General features: G+C 39.8%; 2 protein-coding genes across 3 annotated transcripts; both read left to right on the top strand.

Annotated features, from left to right (window-relative positions):
* Positions 1–2,555: 2,555 nt before the first annotated feature.
* Positions 2,556–18,454, top strand: vps53 (VPS53 subunit of GARP complex). 2 transcript variants are annotated; one of them, XM_019886024.1, is made up of 22 exons: positions 2,556–2,692; positions 3,050–3,130; positions 3,595–3,644; positions 3,744–3,810; positions 7,779–7,865; positions 7,953–8,068; positions 8,642–8,761; positions 9,576–9,654; positions 9,766–9,909; positions 10,028–10,170; positions 10,330–10,471; positions 10,827–10,931; positions 11,755–11,849; positions 12,511–12,753; positions 13,288–13,435; positions 13,590–13,672; positions 13,767–13,845; positions 13,959–14,107; positions 14,196–14,265; positions 14,361–14,498; positions 17,628–17,732; positions 17,895–18,454. In XM_019886024.1, the coding sequence occupies exons 1-22, from the start codon at positions 2,606–2,608 to the stop codon at positions 18,063–18,065; spliced, it is 2,502 nt and encodes an 833-aa protein (XP_019741583.1). In that variant the 5' UTR covers positions 2,556–2,605; the 3' UTR covers positions 18,066–18,454. The 2 variants fall into 2 exon arrangements, with proteins under 2 accessions (XP_019741583.1, XP_019741581.1); XM_019886022.1 differs by having other exon boundaries at positions 10,824–10,931.
* A 327-nt stretch (positions 18,455–18,781) lies between these two features.
* Positions 18,782–22,936, top strand: rflnb (refilin B). The gene is made up of 3 exons (XM_019886025.1): positions 18,782–19,319; positions 21,445–21,530; positions 21,861–22,936. Exons 1-3 carry the CDS (start codon positions 19,128–19,130, stop codon positions 22,207–22,209), a joined length of 627 nt encoding a protein of 208 aa, XP_019741584.1. The 5' UTR covers positions 18,782–19,127; the 3' UTR covers positions 22,210–22,936.
* Positions 22,937–23,270: the final 334 nt, after the last annotated feature.

Raw genomic sequence — 23,270 nt, 5'->3', positions numbered from 1 at the left:
AGTTGTATTATCAGCCTGTCAAGAGCTTGTCATGCTTATAATACAGAGCAAGTAGGCATTGTAATGCAATTTAATTATGGTTTTATATACATATATATATATATATATATATATATATATCTTCCTTCACGGTTGAGTGGTGTGATTTGTGTAGACTTTGTGACTAATATTTCTTTTAGATTTTGGTGCGACGTGAGAAGACATATTTGGTTCAGGTTAGATCAGAAAGCTTTCTGGAAGCTGCAACTTTAAAGATTCTTTTGGGGTGGCATGCATCTACTTTTTTTCTTTTTGTGGGTACTTACTGCATCAGCTCCTCACCCACAATGATGTTTGAGGAGAACTGCCTGCTACTTTTTTTCATACTGTTTGTCAGTTATTGCTGCACTGTGAACAGTGTGACTAGAGAGATTAGTTGATGACTCTGTCAGACAACTGGCCATCTAAATCCACAACAGGGATGAGATGCATGAATGAACTGGAATGTGCTCATTTTTGCCCCAGGCGGGATTCGAACCACCGTCTCCCGTACGCCAAACCGATGCCTTACCAACTGAGCTATCCAGCCGCCTCATATATATACATTTTTATATATATATATATATATATATATACACAGAGAGAGAGAAAGAGAGAGAGAGAGATGAAAGCGAAAATATAAATATACTTTTTTTCCTTTTTTCCCCTCTAGTTGGGGAAAACAAATCTCAGGATCTCAGGCTAAGTAGAGTATCATCTGGAGAGACATTTTAGCCCAATAAAATTGGATGGCCTCAGTAAGATGATAAGAGGTTTGCTTGAGGGTAAATATGAGAATTAAAATGGCTGCCACATACATTCCTGTTGGCAGTTATTTGCATGGTGACAGTCATTGGTTACTCACGAGGCTTAAGCTTTTTACCCCCAAATTTATGTACAAGCAAATACAACAACATTAATTTGAAACTTTTACAACCCAACAAACCAGTAAATCTTGTCACCCACGGCATTTTGGAGGATTTCAACTTTGAAAGTTCCCATTTTCCCTTTCTGAGGTACTTAAAGCCCAACCCCCACAGTCACGTTGCAAGCCTGATGCATCCAATTTCAAAATCCTTTCAGTCCCCTTCCAAACCGTGAATTATGCCTGAAGCTGCTGATGATTTAGGGAGAAAATGTTTTCAGCACATCTTACATGTAGAAGGCAGTAGTGTTGCAACTCTCTGTGTCCTACTCTGACTAAGGCTATCTGATTGTGATTTGTCAAAGCCCTCGTTTGTTGTGGTGGCACGCGGTGTTGTTCCTGCCGTGTCAGTTTGATAGTTATTACATTGTAATTTCAAAAGTTTCTGTCCGCAACTAAAAGAGCTTACTCTTCATTTGGGTCCACTTGCCGTTTTTGTTTTATTTTCAATCGTGCGTATTGTGACATCATGAGACATAAAAGATCAGACTCACTGCTGTCATATTGCAGTGGTGCTTACATGTGGATGCCCAGAGGGTTGTAGGAAACAGATTTAAACTTCAGTATTTCTCTTCATGAAGAGGATTTGTGGCTCAGATGATATGTCGATGCATCACATTTAGTGTCTATGAATCATCTCCTGAGTGCTCTTGAATATGATGGTTCCGCTGTTTACCAAGACAGGTTTATTAATGGAAATAAATCATGAATGTGGCAGAAGAAGGGACCATGTTCGACCGACAACAATGTGATGGGTTCAAATTCCTCATGAAAAAAAATATGATATCAGCATTTTATTTTTCAAATTCAAAAAGCTTCTCAAAAAGCAAGTCATAACAGCAATTACCAGAGTTGGGAGTAAGTCACACATGTTCAAGTCACAAGTCAGTCTTAAGTGGCAACCTTCAAATCTCAACGAAGTCTCAAGTTACTGTGAAAATAAAATGAAATAAAATAAAATAAAAATCAAGCAAGTCAAGTCCTAACCTGGTTAAAGCAAGATGTAAAACAATTCATAAAATGTTGCTCAGTAGAACATCGGTGGCTTTTCACTGATTCTACTATAAAAAATAAATTATAACTAAAATTTATTGAACATTTACATTTTAAAAAATGAAATTAACAATTAACTTATAAAATGAATGGTTCCACCTTCATTATTTAGAAGAATGCATGTCTTTTTTTTTTCATACAAACGTTTATATGAGTGACAATGATAAATACTGAAACGCTGAATGGGGACGAAAACATCCGATTTAAAACTACATACGTTGTTGCTGGTGTTACCCAAATCTAATTAGCGTGTGGAAATGGGTGAAAGGAAGACATTCATTTTTACAATATTATCTGAAGTTGTAGCCTGCAAACCACAGAAACATACTTCTTAAGCAATTTCATATACAGGTAATTATAATAGTTCTCCACTTAACAGTTGCTTACTAGGAGGATAATACTGGTGGACAATTAATGTGGACTAACTAACGAACGAATCAAGAAATTTCACACAAATGGGTATCGTAATGCACGATGAACTGTCGGTTGATTGAAGGAATCTATTTTTACCCTGATAGTCGTGAACGCACCACGAGCTGCGTCATTAGTTATCCCAGAAGCCTTTTCACCAGGAAGTGGGAGGCACTTGAAGTGGTAAATGTTTTGACAATGATGGAGGAAGAAGAATTTGAATTTGCCGATGATTTGGAGGCAATTTTGCATCTCACACCAGAGGTCCAGCTGGCGATTGAACAGGTAACGTTTCGGGGGTTGAAAATAAAGAGTTGCTTCAGCCGCATTGTTGACGGATTTTGCCACCAAATGACGAGATTGTGTCACCCTGTACCAGCTGGTCGTAGCACTAGCAGTATTGTGTGTTTATTATTTAGTTATACCGACTGAAAAGTCGGCCGAATGTACTTTATATATGCGTTTGCAGTGCTTATGTTTGTATCCACAGATAAACGTCAACGAGCTAATTCAATAAGATGGGGTTATTTGAATTGCCGAGACAAACCGTTGTCGGTTTGTTTTACATTAGCTATTTGAATACTGTATTAATGAATATTAAGTATGGCACGTTGACCAAATTGATTTTGTCGTATTTTCAAGGTATTTCCAAGTCAAGATCCGCTTGATAAAGCAGACTTCAATGCGGTGGAATATATCAACACATTGTTTCCGACCGAGCAGGTAAAAGCACGGTGTAGTAACCCATTATTATTATTATTATTGAATAATCTTTATTGAATGTCTCAAATTACAAAACTGGCATACTGGCAAAGTTATTGACATACATAGTCGAATAGAAGAAAGAGCCGCCAGAGAGATTTGAAATAAAATGTTTAAAAAAAAAAAAAGAGCATGAAGTTCGAGCCGATTTGTTCTTTGGATGGATGGAAAATCCTTTCAAACATTGGACCGGTCTTGTTGTGTAGGTATGCTATATTTCCATGAGGGGGCTCTGTAAACCAATAAAACAGAAATGGAACAGCAAGATTAAGTTATTGAAGGATTTAACAGAAATCGTTTTAAAGAAACAGGGTCATATAAATATAGCATGGAAAGATGACGTTTTTGAATGCTAAAAGTTTAAGTGTTGCTTCTTAATCCTAACCATAATCACTTGATGTCTGCTTTTGTTTTCTTCCCCCTAGTCCCTTGCTAATATTGATGATGTGGTAAACAAGATACGTCTGAAAATCAGGTCAGTTGATCTCAATTTTTTTTCTTGCCGACTCTGTCATTACAAATAATATGTGGATGCATGTATTTAAATGTTCAAATCATGTGTTACATTTTGTAGGCGCCTTGATGACAACATCAGGACAGTGGTGAGGGGTCAAACCAATGTGGGGCAGGATGGGAGGCAGGTGAGTTGTCTCGTTAAATTTTGCATTTGTTACTTTCAGCCTTAAAGGGCACTTACTTCTGCCAGTGAATGAGCTATTATGTTGCATTACACTTATTGCATTGTTATTAACTTTCATGTCCTAGACCACACACCAAATGGCAAATAATCCTTTTAATTGGCACAAAAATTCAGAAATGAAATTTCACATTGCGGTTATTTGACCTCGTTTAAAAAAAAAAAAAAAGGCCGCAATGCAATAATTGGGGAGAGTACCATCCAATTCAATGTTCAACACCTTCAAAACACACACACACACACACACACACACACACACACACACACACACACACACACACACACACACACACGCTAGAAAAATGAAAGTGCCCCCAACATTGTTCATCTTCTGGAGTTACGATGCAACCTGTGGATACTCTCATCTCTGGAAAAACAGAGATCCTTCTTGCTTTCCCTTTCATTTGTCTCCACTGCAATCCACGGAAAAGGACATGATGACTCAGATTCATCCCCATTGCGCAAACTCTACTTTTTTCTGTTTCAAAAAAACATGTCTGGGAAATATATCCCCTTGTGTATACTTCTTTTAGTATAACCCCAGGCTTTATTGTAAGAAAATGATGGAAAAGAGCTGCCCGTGCATATTTCATTCAAGCCTTTTCCCAGTTAAGGGTTTGTGGTTTCAAAGGAACATGACACCTGAAGGTTGAGCCATGAAAGTTCTGAAACGTAGACTTCATTTGGCGTACGAATTCTTCTGGGTGTCTGCCGTGGTGGCCATGTCTTTTCCAGTGTTGCTACTGTTTGGAAGCGGAAAGACTTTAGTCCAACCCCAGACGAATAACATTATCAGGTTGCACACACACAATAACTTGAGGTTGTTTTTCCAAGGCCACGAAGCAATTCCAACATTTCCAGAGGGAAATTTTTTTTTCGACAGATGGAAAGAAGCAGAGGTGCTCTTTTTAGGATGAAGATTGAGACATAATAGCCGCAATAGAATCAGCAATGTTGTCTGCCGCAAGAGAAATGTGACCGTTAGTTGACACTGAAGAAGATAACTCTTAAGAACTACCGGGAGTTGGCTGTATTGTGCTATAGGATTCATGATAGTTGAGTGTTGTCATGGAAGTCTGAGGAGGAGTACCCTTAACCTGGGTTTGAACCTAGTCTGTTGGTTTAAAAACAGAAAACTGTGCACTGACCATGACATAAAAAAGTCAAGCTCTTTGAAATGTGTGCCTTATCGGAAATACAACTGAAATTTACTTCCATTACTGCATTCATTATCTTTCTGGAATAGAATCCCACACATGCCCTATTCTGCTATTCCTCCGGGGTCAGTCTTACAGTGTCACCGGTCCCCAAAGTTCCTTCAAACTGCTCTTACCACAGATGGCCTCATGACGAACCAGCATACTTCTGGCTTCATTTATCCTGGTGGTCCGTGATAGGCCATGAAATTCTGATGTGTCTGGTTTTTAAATCCTTGTGCTCAGAGGTCAGTGACAAACTTTCACGTTTGATGTTTAGCTGTTTGGCCAAGCATGATGACCCCACTGGGAAGGGCCCTTCACACGTGTGACTTCTGCGCAATTGATCCCAAAGGGGCACTTCACCTCACACACTGCTACACATTTTGTATTGCACGGCACACAGCGAACAGACGACACAAAAACATGCAAGGAGTGACGTCAGAGTCAAAGGGGTGTACAGAGTGCTGCAAGGGTGCAGATGATGCCTTGCTTATGGGCACCATAACATGGAGCTGGATTTGAGCTGGGGCACTCTGGCACCAAAGCCCACGTCATTACAGATTAGCTACTGCAAAATCATAGTAAACATGCTATTTCTAGTGCAGGTGAAAATGCTGGCATGATGTACATAAACTGCTTGCTAATTGCATGTCTTGGATTATGTCCTTCCCTCGTCCGCATTTTCCACTTGTGTTTGCTCTTTCTTTTATGTCTGGTGTGGTTAAAACAAACAAAAATGTTGAGGTACCTTTTGCCCCCCCACCCCCCTCAAAAAAAGCTTCACCTTAATATTTTATGTAAAATCTAAATTTTTCATATTGTCAAAAAAAGTAGTTCAGAGGCTGTTTTAGTTTCCACACTTTTCATCCCCGCTCGCTGACTTTGACAGATCCATTTATTTCTGTATTCTGACACTGAATCAGTTCTTTTAAGCCTTTCGAACAATGTGTTTTCTGCACTTGTCATTTAAAGTAACATCTGGGACACAAGCAAGCATGGTGCATTCGTTTTTCAGTTATATGTAGGGATTTAAAAGAAAAGAAGCCTATCAACTGCAACTGTGCTTAGATCGCCTTTGCAGACTCATTGCGCATATGTATACCGGTGTGTGGTGTGTGTGTGTGTGTATATATATATATATATATATATATATATAGTTTTAGTAGTAATCCTTTTTAGTGTAACAACGTTGCATGATACACTATGCAACTAGGGAAATGTTTCAACTCTTAATATAATTCCACTTGGTTGTTTAATTTTTGTTGTTTTTAACTAAACTTGAGACACATTTTGTACTCATTTTACTGTTGTACATGTGAAGGAGAGTTGATGACTTGTCTGGCTTGTTTAAGCATTTTGAAGAAGGTTTTCTCCCCCCTTCAAAATACCCCAGTAGGTGCTGCTTATTTCATGTTAAAAGGGATACACAGTTGTGTTTGTGTGGAAAGGTAGATAGCATCTCGGGCATGGAGGCGCCTGTTGGGCAGTGGTCTCCCTTTGCTTTCCTCTGGGATAAATACAGGAAATGAGCACTAGGCAGCGGGCCAGATTGATTCGGCTGAGTCTGCATGACTGACGATTACAACCTTGAAGAGTCTTGGCTCCTCAGGATGGACAGATTTTCTTTAAGATCACCAACTGAGAAGCTCTTCGAAATGATGTGGAATTCCAACTGCCAGATCAAATAGCAGACATGCAGTTTACCTTCCTTTTTCCAGATTTTTTTTGACGTTTCTTTATTTCGAGGGAATGTTGGGCAACTGAGAAGCTCTTAGAAATGATGTAAATAGGGTATGTAGTTTATTGGCTCTCAGAATTGCAAATTATCTCTTTGATACATTGAAACGTTTATGTGACGGTCGTCATGTTTAGCTTTGTCTCTTGGCCCTTTGCCTCAATTGAGTTGGTGCCCGGTTGGCCAATTAGGCTAAGCCTGACATTACAGGCAGGATTACAAGGATCATTTTTCACTTGGAGCTACAGCTTGCGGTGAGAGTGAATAAAAGTGATCTCAACACATCAGTCCCAGACTTTTAATCGCAGGATTGTAGTTGAACCAACCATCGCACAACCACCCATCCAGTTTAGGATCGAAGAAAAAGGATAAAGGAACATTTCAAATGTTGTTTCATTCATAACAAAAGTGATGCTGGACTTATTTAAATCGCTGCCTATTTAGCTCACAACCTCATGTACTTTCGGCCAATTATGGCTACCAGCTATATGTCATAGTTTAGAATATTGTCAACATTACTCTGTATGCCGTAGCGACCACAACGGTACATGGTGCCAGAGCTGCTGCCCACTGCCAAAGCAAATCACCCCATTTCCCAACAGACTGAATTATGTGGTAAATTACCCTAACCTTGACCTACTTGAAACCAAATCAAAATAATAACGGACTCAGTTTTATGATCACCTCAACAGTTTAGATCGATAGTGTGTGATAACTTGATTTTCAGTGTCCAGTGTCCATACAGATCCTGTAACTGATGATGTAATGATGTGATGCGATGATGTGATTGAGATGGTTTCATTGTAAAGAACACGCTTTTCTGTGTTTTGCATGTTTATTTGTGAAATGTGAATTGATGATTGACTCCCTGCAGTTCAAACATGCTTACAGGTCCACTCGCAGCTCTTAGTGTTAGTTTTCAAAACACCTAAATAACGGATGTTCTATTTTTAATATTGACAAACGTGGTTTCTACAGGCTTTAGAAGAGGCCCAAGTAGCAATTCAGCAGCTCTTTGGAAAAATCAAAGATATCAAGGACAAGGCAGAGAAGTCTGAACAAATGGTATGTACGCACACACACTGACAGCATTCAGCACCTTCCATCGATTATAATAAAAACAGTGGGTAGCTTGTCTCCTTCTTCCTTTAGGTCAAGGAGATTACCAGGGACATAAAGCAGTTGGACCATGCCAAGCGCCATCTTACTACATCTATCACCACACTGAACCACCTGCATATGTTAGCAGGAGGCGTGGACTCTTTAGAGTGAGTACACCTGTATTGCACATACAGACACATTTGATTTATTAGCAAACGTGTGCAGAACAAATTCATGTGACATGAAATTTGTATAATTATGTTTTTGTTTTTTTCTGCATAGCATGCATAATACCGCGAATCATATTTGTTTTTTTTTAACCAATCTGTATTGAGCCTATGTGGGACTTGATTTGTTCCTCTCTTTTAGCTCGAGGACCCGCTTCCAGACTTATATTATTCCAGATATAAACTCCAGCTAAATCATCCAATTGAACGAATATTTGCTATGATGCAGTAAATTCTGATCACTGTTCCAGACACCTCCGAACCGATTTGTTAGTTCTGACCATTAGAAAAGTAAGCTTTTGATGACAAACATTATTGTGTGCATCCTTATGATTTGAAGCTGGGACTTTAAATTGTTTTTTTTTTTTTTTTTTGTGTCAGGACCGACACGTCATTTAATTTTGCATTTGAGTGATTCTTTTTCTTTTTCATTTATTGTCTTTTAAATCCAGAAATGAAGACATTGACAATGACACACTGAAATAAACTCAGGCATCTTTGTGTGTGTTCCAGGGCCATGACGAGAAAAAGGCAGTACGGTGAGGTGGCCAATCTCCTGCAAGGAGTTGTAAAAGTACTTGAGCACTTCCACAAGTATATGGGCATACCTCAGATCAGACAGCTCTCTGAGAGGTACCTCATACTCGTACACATATACCTAATGCATAGTTGCTCACATGTCTACTGTATTGCAGAATCATTTTTGATGATGCATCTTGTATGGCTAATCAGTCATTTTTACAGCAGCTATAGCATCAGATGGAATGTGTCTAACTCCGGGTTCAGAGTAGTGTTGATCCGTCTAATCGGGAAAATGGCCATCTGTTCAATTTTGACTGAGGTGTGGCAGATAGCGTTGAATACCAAAGAACAGCTGCACGGAAGGAGTAACTTCAGGAGAAACAGATGATGGGACTCAACTCAATTGTATTTATAGAGCACTTTAAAACAACCAGAAAAGAAATATGAGCGGGGGAAGTAATTAATGCAGAGAAACCAACAAGAACAGGGTAATATTGTGAAACACAGAATAAGACTGAATGTGAATTAAGCTCCTAAAATGTATCAGTACAGATTTGAAGATTGGACAAACAAAATTTAAAACTGTACAGCCCCCTCCAAGTTCCATTTCTTGCTCTTTGCGATGACCGGTAACCCTCTTGTGGTAACATCACAAAAACCAAAGAAGCAAAACACACTTGTGGAACCAAAATTTCACAAGACTTGCTAACGTGTGTTTCAGACTTTGAAGGAATTCTACTTATCGGTCTGAAACAAGACACTGAGATTGACAGGATGACTTGATGAGTCTGAGTCTTTCATTTGCATTTACAAATCTTTCATACAGCTTCAGACCAAATGGCTAGTGAATGGCTGTATAGACGAATATGACACATTTGTACAACTCTGACACTTCCACTGTGAATTTGCTCTTTGACTTGTATAGAGTGAAAGCAGCACAAAGTGAGTTGGGCACTCAGATACTGGCAGATTTTGAAGAAGCATTCCCATCCCAGGGCTCCAAGGTAAACACGTCAGCTTTTCAAAATGTGTTTTCAGACTCTTTGAGGTTCATTCTCCTTTATAAAAATAAAAGCAACAGTGTTTTTGATCTTTATTTTTTTTCCTCACCACAGAGGCCCGGTGGGCCAAGTAATGTGTTGAGGGATGCCTGTCTGGTTGTAAATGTTCTTGATCCACGCATCAAACTCGAGATAATTAAAAAGTTCATCCGGCAGCATCTCTCAGAGTACCTTGTGCTCTTTCAAGAAAACCAAGATGTGAGTAAATGCTCATTAACAAAGATTACCCACTAATAAAGTTTGGTATCAAGGCTTGAAAGTACATGTGACTTTGGATTATAGGATGCTTGAAAAAGTACTTAACCAAATGTTTTAGGTTGCATGGCTAGACAAGATTGATCGCCGCTATGCTTGGATCAAGCGGCAACTAGTCGACTATGAAGAAAAATATGGACGCATGTTTCCAGAGGAGTGGTGCATGACAGAGCGTATTGCAGTGGAATTCTGCCACATCACCAGGTAGATTTATAAATCCCTTTCACTGACCTATTCAGGTTAGGGCTTGGTGTGTATCACCTGCAAGTTGCGGGGGACCAATGTACCTCAATAAAAGTGCAAGTATTGCATCAGTTTGTTTTTTTATGTGTCAACTTCTATGTGCATCTTTTTTCCCAAAAGAGTGGAGCTTTCCAAAGTAATGAGAACACGAGCCAAGGAGATTGAAGTGAAACTGCTTCTGTTTGCCATTCAGAGGACGACAAACTTTGAAGGTCTGCTGGCAAAACGTTTCACAGGATGCACATTGACTGATGCCCCTGTGGTAAGAACAAGCACAGGCAGACTTCTGTTGGTGATTACGTCAGACAGAATTTTCATTCTCCATTTAGAGCAGGGCAGGACTGCCTAAGAATAAAATTCGAAATGTTTTTTGCCCCACAAAATCCCAACTAGGTTGAACAGGTGCACTGCAGAAAATAGTCATTTGGCATTTGGTCAATACAATTTTGCAGGATGAGTTCATCATTAGAAGTGAAATAAAGGACTTGAAATGAAAATGGGCTATGTGTAAACATTATCCTTAATGTAAGAATTTTCCATACATTGAACTAAACTGTATTTCTCCAATTATACATATTACCAAAATATGTTTTGTTTTGTTTTATTTTGAGCAGCAGAAGAGGCCAGAGAGCCCTTTAGAGCCCTCTAATCCTTTCTTGGAAGACGATCAAGGTGAAGATGAGGGTAGTGAGAAGGATGGCAAAGATGGGGATCTTGCAAAGGTGAGATAAGCTCCAATAACAACTAATCAATATCTTTCCTAAGAACTGGGTTCTTTTGTCTTATTTATGCTGCATAAATGTTGGAAAGACCTTTCCATCCCAGGGATGGGAAGCCCATCTCTGAATTTAGCAAGGCAGCTTTATTTATATAGAAGCACATTTCAAACATTTGGTAACTCAATGCACTTCACGCAAACAGAGACACAGCAACACAACAAGCATTTACAAACAGAACAATTAATAACGTTCAGAAGCGAAAGTAACGTAGCAAAATTACGAAACAACCATACAAATACAAGAAATAAACACATTCACAGAAACCCTTAAGAATATTTACAACATTTTAGAAGTTAAAAAAAATGTTCAAAAATTACGAAAAGAAAAAAAAACATTAAAAAAAATGATTAGATTGTTTTGGGAGGAGGGAGAATGCACATTAATAGGCAAATCAGTAAGTATGCCGGAGTTAGTGCAGTTGCCTTGTGGCATCTCTCTCTCTGTCCTTTCCCTGAATCTGCTCACCCTTCCCCTCTCTGCTCAGCCAAGTGGGAGGAAAAGAAAGTGTCGGGCCTCTCGTTGATTTTAGAGAGGTGACTGGCAACGTGATCAAGTGATCTCTGCAATCAGCCAATCATATTGCAGCCGTTTACAAGCCCTCTCAAAAAAATAAGAGAAAAGCACAATACTGGAGACGGACAGTTTTAGCAATAATTGAAACCTAGATTTTCTGTTATTAGGATTTTTTTTTTTTTAACCAAGTAACAAGTAACCGGCCCATATGGAGTCATTTGTATTAATGCCTGTGTTTCTTACATTCCTGTAGCCCAGAAAACCCAAGGCTCCTGAGAATCCTTTCCATGGCATTGTTTCCAAGTGCTTCGAGCCTCATCTGTATGTCTACATAGAATCACAAGACAAGTGAGCAACCAAAAAATTGTTATACACATACTGCATATACCGTATGTATCTACATCATCAGGAACAGATTGTGTATAAAGTTGACATACGCATCCTTGTTTGCCAATTTCTACGTATTCACTAAAACACACACACACACACACACACACACACATACCTCTTGCTTTCCATCTCTCCGGCTTGTCTGTCTTTCCATCTCATGTTCCTGGACATGCCACTGACTTGGTTGTGGCAGAAATGTTTCCCATTAACTACACAACCACAGACGCTGAGAGAGCGGGAGAGCTTGAATAAATCGCTTGCCTCAGCAACCATTCTTTTTCTTTTTTTTTAAATCCCCACCTCTTCATTTTATATGCCCCCCATTTTAGTCTGCTCCTGCCTTGTTGGTTGGCTCTCTTGTTTTCTCTCACTTTTTGCCTATTTTCCCTCTGTTACTTCCACCAGCTACCACTTTTCCCTGAATACTCTATCCTTTCCGTAGGCCATAGTGGCTATTCCCAATATGAATGCAGTTTTAGAAGAGCTGTGATTGAATGGTTGTTGTGTGCAGCTTTAAATGGTGCTCGTCAGTGCTCGCTTCAATTAAATCCAAAGACTTGACTATAAATTTTTTACATGCTTGCCTGTTAATACATCTGGTATACCGTCTGTGTTACAGGAACCTAGGTGAACTGATAGACAGGTTTGTGGCTGACTTCCGAGCACAGGGCCCACCCAAGGTTGCCACCGATGAGGGTGGTGCTGTGCTGCCAAGCTGTGCTGACCTCTTTGTCTATTACAAGAAGTGTATGGTCCAGTGCTCCCAGCTGAGTACTGGGGAGCCTATGATTGCCCTTACAACCATCTTCCAGAAATTCCTACGGGAGTATGCCTGGAAAATCCTCACAGGCAATCTGCCTAAGTAAGAACACATTAGTTCTGTTGAACAGAATCATAATTTAATCCACATTTGTCACACCCATATGTGGTCTTTCTTTTAGTGCGGTGATAAAACCATTAGAGACTTGAAAATTCATTTTGAAATGGAATAGCTTCAGTCCTTGCCCTGTTTTGATGGGTAGCAGTAATGTGGCAATTGGAGTGGGTTATGTAATCGCAACTGTGTGCAAATTGCAGTAAAATTATTTGGATCACTAACCACACTAGAAATCATCACTGACAGCTGACTGTTTGTGTTGCCGATACACAAAAATGCTAATTACACATGTGCACTCGCTGACTTATGGATGCCATATTGTCGACCATATGCGATCACTTAAACAAACTCTCGAGGGTCCACTGGCCCATTAGTCTAATATCATGAGTTATGACCTAATTTTAAAAAAAAATATTGAGAACAGCTTGATTTACATGGTGACTGATCATATCGCTTTCTTCTGGCTGTTAACCTAAGTCACTTTATATGTCTTTTTAAGTAAAATATGTCCATCTACAGGTCGAGCAGTAACAGTGGGGTTCTGACGATCAGCAGTCTGCTGAAAGAAAAAGAAGCCTCGGAAACGGCCAAGTTCACTCTTGATGAGCTGTGCCTCATCTGTAGCATCCTCAGCACTGCCGAGTACTGCCTTGCTACTACGCAACAGGCATGTACATGTAAATTGTGTAAATGTGTATATATATATTTTTTTTTACATCAACATAATAATGAACACAATAGATTGATATTTTTTTCTTCTCTCATTGAGATTCCTGTCATGCTGTATTAAATCTTGGATATACATGTGTGGTGTCTTTCAGCTTGAAGAGAAACTAAAAGAGAAAGTGGATAAAATCCTGGTGGAAAGAATTAATTTGACTGGGGAGATGGATACATTTAGCACGTATGTAGCAAATATAGATGATCTTGTATAGCAGCCTGCTTTTGAGTAGATCATTTGTGATATTAGTGTCTTCTCATTTTCACTATTGTACCAGAGTGATCTCGAATAGTATCCAGTTACTTGTTCAAGATCTTGATGCTGCCTGTGACCCTGCTCTCACTGCAATGAGCAAGGTCAGACACACTATTTTATTTCTCTTCTTACATCAAACTCCATTCAATAAAACAGGAATTGCATATTATGAGGAGGCAATGTGACTGTATATGCACATTCCTTTTCCTCTCAGATGCCGTGGCAGAATGTGGAGCATGTCGGTGACCAGAGTCCCTATGTGACTTCAATCATCATGCACATAAAGCAGAATGTGCCAATCATCAGAGACAATTTGGCCTCCACGCGCAAATACTTCACGCAATTCTGCATCAAATTCACAAAGTAATACCCATGAGAGATCCTTAGTTTAGTGGTACATGAGTCAGAAGTGAAGATACATGAATTGAATTTTGTCATTTCCCTTTTCTAGCTCTTTCATTCCCAAATTTATCAATCACTTGTTCAGATGTAAGCCTATCAGCATGGTGGGAGCAGAACAAGTACGTGCATCCAAATCTATTTCTGCCTCAAGGTGCTACAAATGCACAGCTCTGATTTTGACTGGCTTTTTATTTTGTCTGTTCCTTCGAACAAGCTCCTTCTGGACACACACTCCTTGAAGACCGTCCTGCTAGACCTACCCTCTATAGGTTCCCAGGTACTTCGCAAGGCACCTGCAAGCTACACCAAGATTGTGGTGAAGGGCATGACCCGTGCAGAGATGATACTTAAGGTGAGCAACTCTGGTAGGCTTACTGACATTATTCTAAACAGGATAGCTTGAGGCAGAGATGGATATTCCGTCCCTGGGACGGAACGGTCCATCTCTCCGCTCCTGGGATGGAACGGGCCATCCCACCATCCTGTAAACCTCAAACCACAGACCTGGCATCCTTGAGCAAAGTACTTACAGCTAGCCCCTTATCCAAAAATATGTTTTTAAAAAAATCTATATACTTATGAACAAAATTAAAGACGATGTCCAAAACATAGCATGTACGTTAGATGTAGTTTTTACTGCAAAGAGTAATTGTGACAGTCAAGACAACTGACCTTGTCTCAAACAACCATGTGGACCCTCGTATGTTACTGCCCCGGATTGCCCCACCCTTATCAACTGTCCCTGGGGTGAAGAAAAATGCCCACACCCTCTTAAGTGAATGCCTGTCTGCCTTTTGAATTTGGTGGGACTCCAGAGAGCCCCTCTTTCCTTCCGAAGTTTGACCTTGGTTCTGCTGTATTTTCTTGATGTCGATCAGCAGACTTGCATGAGTTGTGGAATTCCTTCTCACGGCTTGACAACCAGTGAGATGGATTTCATGTGTTATCGCTATATGGCTGTTATCTTTTCAGGTTTTTGATGTTTTATCTCAGTTCTGACAGTGTAGCAAAATCTGCACTTAGAAAATTGCTTGGTGTTTGTGTTACAAAGCCAGTGTTTGCACACGAAGGGTTTGATTTAAGAGCCTCACAGCTCAGCGGAGTAGTAGATCAGCTTCCACGTCCTATTCGCGTGACCAATCAAGTAGGCACCCATTTCTTCACATGCACATGTTTCGTAACTTATGACTGCAGCACACGATTATTTACATCTTAATAGTATAATATTATGCAAAATATCAACCAACTGTCCATATTTTTCATTTTTTTTGTGACTCCCAGCAGCCTTTTTAACTGGAGCATAAAACCCCCATTTGCAATGTAAGTGGAACATTGTGTAAAATGCAAATAAAAACAGAATACAATGATTTGCAAATCAATTTCAACCTATTGTACATTCAGTTGAATACACAACCAAGACAAGATATGTCATGTTCAAACTGGCAAACGTTTTCTCTCCCCCCCATGTGTTGTCATTTTTATATCATTTCTGCAACACGTTCCAAAAGGCTCAGACGGGAGCACCAAAAAAACTGACACCGTTGAGAAATGCTTCAAGAACACATGAGAACATTTCATTTGTGATTACTTAAATTGGAAATGGGTGAGTGTTATGCTTGGGTACAAAAGGAGCGTCAGCTGAAATGGAGGGAAACATCTAAAACATGCAGTATAGGGGCTTTCGAGGACTGGAGTTGGTGACCCCTGGTTCAAAGAATATTGCCATGTGGGCTGCGGAACACTTCAGAATACCATTGTCAGTTAACAAAGTCCGTCGCTACATTTACAAAAGCAAGTTGAAAGTGTCTCATGCAAATGGACAGCCATATATCAACAACACCCAGAAAAGCTTCTGGCTTCACTGTGGCCGAGCTCATTTGAGATGGACTGATGCAAAGTGGAAAAGTTTCCTGTGGTCTGTTGATTCCACATTTTCAAATTGCTTTTTGAAATTGTGGACGTCGTGTCCAGGAAAGGTACCATAAGGGTTCCCACGCGTCCTGGAAAACCTGGAAAATGATTGACCAGTTTTCCAGTTATGGAAAACACGTGTAAAATTAGAGAAAAAGTTAAATGTCCTGGAAAGGCTTGAGTTGTTCTGGAGAAATTATTTTTCCTCCCTCTTCTTCTGTCTGCCTTGTGGGTGAATGCAAACGTTTGAAAACAAACATCAATGTCTGTTTTCAGCTGCCTTCATTCGGCAACATTGAGCTGTAGCGCTTTTCTGCTCCATCTCGACTTTGAGCCGGCACAGCGCCCCACGTGGTGCTACTAACCAATCAAATTGCAGATTCCCTTCGAACAGATCTGCTGCCCAGTGTTTCCATATGAATGTTGCCAGATTTACAGACTTTTCAGACCCAAGCAAGGATTTATTTTCTCCAAAGCTTCAGCTCTCAGTTCTAAGAGAGCAGCTCGAGGGATCAGGATGAATTTTGCACTGGTAGCAGTGGTGCGACCAACACAGATTTGGCCGTACCCTTTTTTGGGGCGGGACAACATGACCATATTTATATTACAACATAAGTGTCTTGATGGACCGTTGATTGAAATTAAATAAAATACGTTTTTAATCGATGGATGGTAAGCCCACATTATTTCGAGATTTGTAGCTTTTAACGTTTACTGCATTGAGGGACTTTTTTTCTGTTCTAGTTGGAATCACACATTGTCTCAAGGCTGTCTTCTATTTAAGTACATATTCTGCTTCATGATACCTTAACATCATTTTTTTATTTTCTCACTTGTGTGAACTGTTCTTGCTGTACCGTTTATGCATCTCATACGACCATCCATTTAATTATGCGCATTCCAAGTACAGCACATTCCAGTATGGATGTAGTGACTGACATGTTTTCACAGTATGTCTGATAACTGAGCCTATTCTGCTTGGCTTCCAACAAGTTTCAAAGTGTTCTCCCATTATTGTATTTATTACTATTTATTTATTTATTTATTTTACTTCTCTCGCTGTTGCAGTTGCTTGAGGTTTAACGTTGCCACCCTGGATTTTGTTCTTGCTTGGTTGCTTTCTGTGAATACGTTAATAAGGTGTGATATGAATAGAACTTAATTGTTTGATGCTATGCAGTTTGCACACTTTTTTTTTTTTTTTTGTGGACCTCAGCTGTTGGCTGCGCAAGACATTTTCCTTCATTTTAGAGAAGATTGTCGGTTTGTTGTGTACATTGAGGTCGTTTTGTGAGCCACTTATGTTCCGAGCTTTCCGACTGAGGCGGTCTCTCCTTGCTGGTGCAACGCCTGTGAGACTTGGCTGTTTTCCACCCAGGCCAACATCACTCCAATGCTCACTTGTGAAGGTCTCCTCTGGGAACTGTTAAAAAAGCAACCCCCATCCCCACATTTGTTTAACCTTGCTTTTGTGTGCGTGTGTGTGTGTGTGTGTGTGTGTATTACAGAGGAAGTGTCAAGACAAACTTATAGACTACTAGTTTTTTGTTGGTTTTGTTTTTTTTTATAGGTGGTGATGGCCCCACATGAACCGCCTGTGGTGTTTGTGGATAACTACATCAAGCTCTTGGCTGATGGCAATCCTGAGACGTTCCAGAAAATACTTGACATGAAGGTTTGTTGGTTTGCCCAGTTTCAAATCATTTTGGACTCATCCGGGTGAATGTAAATCCAAAAAACATAGACAACTTAGCACAGGCATGTTATGCTCGTACCAGTATCTTTATCAAATGCTTTTAGCAACTGTATCTGTGTGTTGTCATTCTTTGGTGCGTAGGGTTTAAAACGTGGTGAGCAGAGCAGCATGCTGGAGCTCTTCAGACAGAGGTTACCCACACCACCCTCTGGGGCCGATGGCAGCACCTCTTTGTCTTTCAGTGCCCCCACCCCTGAGCAGGAGTCATCGCGTATACGCAAGCTCGAAAAACTCATCAAGAAAAGACTGTGAAGGAATAGCACTTCAAGAAACTGTGTGTTGCTTGGCTGGTCTTTACCACTCAATTATTCATCTCACGAAATGTCATTCTGCTCCATTTAGTGATTGTTAAAAATAAAAGAGATTACTTCATTTACCATCACGGAGAAAAATAAATCCAAGTTCATCGTGAGTTCTTCAGAAACTTCCTCAAATGCAAATTGCTTTTGGTACATAAACTCGTTTTTGTGCAATTTCCTCGCGTCTGTGTTCACACAATGGCCATAGATTGATCAATGAGTTGCACTGAAAAGAATGGATGTTGTTCATCAGTCTTGTACAGGCAACTTCATCCAAGCTAAATGTTGACGTTGTTCTTTTTATGACAAATAAAGGGCCATAGAATTATTTGGCAAATCTTAGTATATTGATTTGAAATATGTATGCTTGTCTTTCATGAATTTATGAAAAAGAAAATTAAAGCTTCTTCCCCTTTTTAGGCCTTAGGGGGCATATTCTGTTCACTATGTTCGATATCACATACACAGAGCTGCCAACCAAACATCGGTTGGCTTCGTCCAAATCAGCCATTGTAGTATTCATGTCTTGCGTGTTTTGCCCCAGTGGTCTCTTGGTGCCATGTTGGGAGTCAAAACAAATATTGCTTTCGAGTTTTCTTTTGTTCATCCAATCAGAATCGAGGAAAAAAAAAGCCTTGGAATGGGCGTGTCTTTCCTCTTTCAACGCGAGGAGGATTTAAAGAGGGAGAAGTTTGAAGATCAGCCTCGAGGCTTTTCAAGTTATGTTCAACTTTGCCTTGTCCGTTCAGAAAATACAGTATAAAGTATATGAACATAGCACCTCCAGTTTATTGTGCAAAGGCCATTTAAATTGAAGGCTTGTCGGAGTTGGGAAATTATTTTTTTCTTCCCTGACTGTGAGCATCCCTGTAAGTAGCAAGGGAAGCAGTGAAACGTGAGCACGGAGGGGAAAAAAACCTACAAAAAACGGGTGAACCACATTCTGGTAGCTGTTCTCCTTCGCAAGAAGCGTTGCCGGCTGCCGGAGTTTTGCAACTTCTCACTTGGAAAGGAAATGGTCAGACGGTTGAACTTTCCAAATGTTTGCGAAGAGGACCCACTTGGTATGAGCTGCCGGGCGGACAGAGGGCTTGACAGCCCGGACTCCGGTTTACCACCTAGCCCAAGTCCCAGCGCTTGGCTGCTGCCTCAGGACAAAGCCCGCGGCGTGAGCCCGGTACCGGAGGACGAAAGAAACGGATCGCGGGTAGGTAATCGACTGGATGCTTATCATTTGGTCACCATCAGTGTCAGTGTGACTCATGAGTCCGATGTGTATTTGACTCGAATGCATGTGTGTAAATGTTCGCTATAATACTATAATTAAAACCCTAAATACACCCCAATAGTAATTATTTCCCTGTTCATTGTACATTACCCCTCTCTCTCTCTCTCTCTCTCTCTCTCTCTCTCTATATATATATATATATATATACACACACTTAAATTAAGAATACTTAGTTATGTAAAACAGACAAAAAAATCACAAGTGAGTTAGCGACTCGATGAGTATACCATTATACCAGTATTTCCTCAGAGTGCAGAAAGTAATAGGCCTTTATTTGAAAGGTGTTTATTGAACAAATGGGTGGCGTTAGGCTAATAGCATAAAAGACATTTTTGCACATTTTCGGACAACGAGAATAAAAAAAAATTAAAAAAAATTGCAACAAACAAGAATCGTCCAAATGGCTTGATTCAACCTCTGCTTTGTCATGAACCTGGATGACTGAGAATCTACACAGACAAACTTTCTATGCACTTTTTAAAAATTATTGATATTGAGACAGTAAGCTAAAAATTATTGGGGCCAACAATTCTCAATTTGGCACATGCGCTACCATTAGTGGTGAGGGAGCTCCTTTCGAGGTATGCAAAAGAATCACTGGGCACTTAACTTTTCAGTTCAATATATTTGCATTTCATCTTTAAGGCCTGTTTGATTTTAAACGTTTGGTGATGTTTTCTTGTTGCATTTCATTTTAATTCAATTATTTAAGTACTGTTGTTTTCATTTAGTGTCACGTCACTCATGATGTGAGTCCCTTAAAAAAAAATCTCTCTCTCTCTCTCTCTCTCTCTCTCTCTCTCTCTCTCTCTATATATATATATATATACACACACTTAAATTAAGAATACTTAGTTATGTAAAACAGACAAAAAAATCACAAGTGAGTTAGCGACTCGATGAGTATACCATTATACCAGTATTTCCTCAGAGTGCAGAAAGTAATAGGCCTTTATTTGAAAGGTGTTTATTGAACAAATGGGTGGCGTTAGGCTAATAGCATAAAAGACATTTTTGCACATTTTCGGACAACGAGAATAAAAAAAAATTAAAAAAAATTGCAACAAACAAGAATCGTCCAAATGGCTTGATTCAACCTCTGCTTTGTCATGAACCTGGATGACTGAGAATCTACACAGACAAACTTTCTATGCACTTTTTAAAAATTATTGATATTGAGACAGTAAGCTAAAAATTATTGGGGCCAACAATTCTCAATTTGGCACATGCGCTACCATTAGTGGTGAGGGAGCTCCTTTCGAGGTATGCAAAAGAATCACTGGGCACTTAACTTTTCAGTTCAATATATTTGCATTTCATCTTTAAGGCCTGTTTGATTTTAAACGTTTGGTGATGTTTTCTTGTTGCATTTCATTTTAATTCAATTATTTAAGTACTGTTGTTTTCATTTAGTGTCACGTCACTCATGATGTGAGTGACAATGTTAATGTTCACACTGTGTGTAATGTAACAATGGCTGAAAATTTTATAGAATACTGTATACTTTTTAGGAATAAAACTTCGGTCTCATTTTTTATGAATGCATAAGCCTACTCTGCTTATTTTATTGCTTGTCAAGGCGATGGTACATGGAGAGCTATGTATTTTGTTTTAGGTGGCTCTTAGTGTAATAAGTTTGAGAACTACTTGAGCAATTATCAACTAACAATGTTTAAAGTTGCAGCTCATGATTGGTTTATGAGGAATTTTTACATTACAGTAGTTAGCATTAGCAGTTTATGGCGGCGGCGTGATCCGAATTCCTGCGCAGGCCAGAACCTACCTACTAAGCTGCTAGTGCAGCAGTAAATTAATAAATAATTGAATGAAAAGATTTGTATGCCATACACAAATCAAATGATAAAGCAGTAAGTGCAGGAGTAACTGAGCGTACCTTCTTGTGCCATATGACAAGATATTGTTATGCTGCGGCACAAACTACAGCACTGTAGTTTTTGAATTAACCCAATTGCTCATTTTAGAATAAACTGGACCACACAAACTATTATCCTAATATTCTTGATTAATTTCATTTATTTTGCAGGTGTCAGATTTGCCCTCTGGTTCCTTTCACCCTTTGTCCTATGGGGAGGGAATCATTATTGACTCTTTACCTCCTCAAGAAGTAAGGTGAGTCTGTCAAAGCCCTTCAAACAATCCAGCCGTTTCATTTTGTTCTGCGGCTCAGTGTTTAACTCTTGGCTGCAGCCTTGTTCTACCCATGCTAATGCGGGTATTCTCCGGTTATGCCATCTCCCTCCCACAGTCCAAAAACATGCACGTTAGATTCATTGAAGACTCTAAACTGTGGGTGAATTTGAAAGTAAATGCTCATTTGTCAACATGTGCCCTGATATTGGTTGGAGACCAGTCCAGGGTGTACGCCTCCTCTCAGCCAAAGTCAGCTGTTTGCTGCATAGGCACAAACAACAGTCAGGAATCATCTTCCGTCATCCACAGATACACCTCCTCAGTGCACTATGACTCTGGCCGCCACTTCATTCAGAATGTGGCCCTGCAACCGTGGGGTCAGGGCCTGGAGCACTGCACGCAGACCATCACAGCCGTGTCCCACAGCACCTGGCGTCATTATAAGACACAGCTGGATTTCCAGCCCCGGCATCGGCCACAAAGTTTTACAAGCACCACCATCATCTACCCAAAGAAAATGAGCGCTGTGTACGCCACAGAGCTGAGCTACGACCGCCACCGACGAGGCAATCGTTTCCTCTCCAGCATCGAGTTGGAGGCAGCAGGAAGCCACTTCAGGAACACAGAACATGTTATTCCGGTCACTCCTGTCCTATAACGTACCCCTTTTGGCTGTCTGTCGCTGACCCAGCTGTGTTGTCTTCACATTTGAGTCGTTACTTAACTTCATGTTATTTTTAATGACAGAGAACAGAGACATAGTCTAAGCTAGAGGGAACACCTATTCATTCAATGTCTTCCCAATTTTCTCAGTGGATGAGTCATCCATTAGAAATGATCTTTTTACTAGTTTCTCCATATACTGTATCTGTCTCGGTCTTTGTGTTTTTGCGGCCCTCGCCCAGTGGAGGCTAATGACTTGCCCTCCATCTAAGGCTCCCATCAAATTGTCACTGCTGATGTTTAACATTTTTAATGAGCGCAAAGACTGTTACTAGTTAATGAAAGGAAGAGAAATTCACTGTTGTGCAGGGTTTGTGATGCATGCAAAGAAATCACTCGCTGAAGATAACCCCACTGTACAAAGGATACTTAGGGATTATTATTATTATTTCTTCACTAAATTAGCACAAATTAAGATCTTCCCAGCCTATATTATAGACATTAACAAATGTGTTATATTAATGTGGGTGGATTAGATGGAACATGAGTCTTAAAGTGACAAATACAGTATTGTTGATACCTCTCACTGGCCTACCAGTGAAAAGTAACACACTGCATTCCACTTCATTGCATTTTCTATGGCATTTGAATGACATTTTGTATTTATTCTTTTAACATTTGAGATTTTATCATCTAATAAATTTATTGTGTCACTAATTCAATATTTGTGGTGTTTTGTTTTACGTGCCTCGATGTTTTTTTCATTTTGCTATTGTTGACTTATTTGGTGCCAGTTTGAAATAATAGAATTCGAGGTCAATATTTAATATTTGGGTGGGGGATAGCGTCATAGAAGATTAGATGGATGGACAGCTGGAAACACACACAATTGAAATAATCCTTCCTACAGTACTTGCAAACCGCATCAATAAAACTATAAACAATAATGACTAATCTAGATCTCCAACAATTGCGCAATCATACACATGAAGTTATTTTGGATTGAAGAGTTTAAAGGGCTTTTTTTTTCTGTAGTGTTTGAGCGCCTCGTAGTGA

This window comes from Hippocampus comes, unplaced genomic scaffold (assembly GCF_001891065.2).
Source record: "Hippocampus comes isolate QL1 unplaced genomic scaffold, H_comes_QL1_v1.1 scaffold29, whole genome shotgun sequence".
Taxonomy (NCBI): domain Eukaryota; kingdom Metazoa; phylum Chordata; class Actinopteri; order Syngnathiformes; family Syngnathidae; genus Hippocampus; species Hippocampus comes.
This window is presented reverse-complemented; position numbering and strand designations above follow the sequence as displayed.

Coding starts and splice junctions, on each gene's coding strand:
- vps53 (XM_019886022.1), top strand. CDS start 2,606: ATGATGGAGGAAGAAGAATTTGAATTTGCCGATGATTTGGAGGCAATT. Junction 9,910..10,027: donor TCTTTCAAGAAAACCAAGAT/GTGAGTAAATGC, acceptor CAAATGTTTTAG/GTTGCATGGCTAGACAAGAT. Junction 14,266..14,360: donor GCATGGTGGGAGCAGAACAA/GTACGTGCATCC, acceptor CCTTCGAACAAG/CTCCTTCTGGACACACACTC.
- rflnb (XM_019886025.1), top strand. CDS start 19,128: ATGGTCAGACGGTTGAACTTTCCAAATGTTTGCGAAGAGGACCCACTT. Junction 19,320..21,444: donor ACGAAAGAAACGGATCGCGG/GTAGGTAATCGA, acceptor TTTATTTTGCAG/GTGTCAGATTTGCCCTCTGG. Junction 21,531..21,860: donor TTACCTCCTCAAGAAGTAAG/GTGAGTCTGTCA, acceptor CGTCATCCACAG/ATACACCTCCTCAGTGCACT.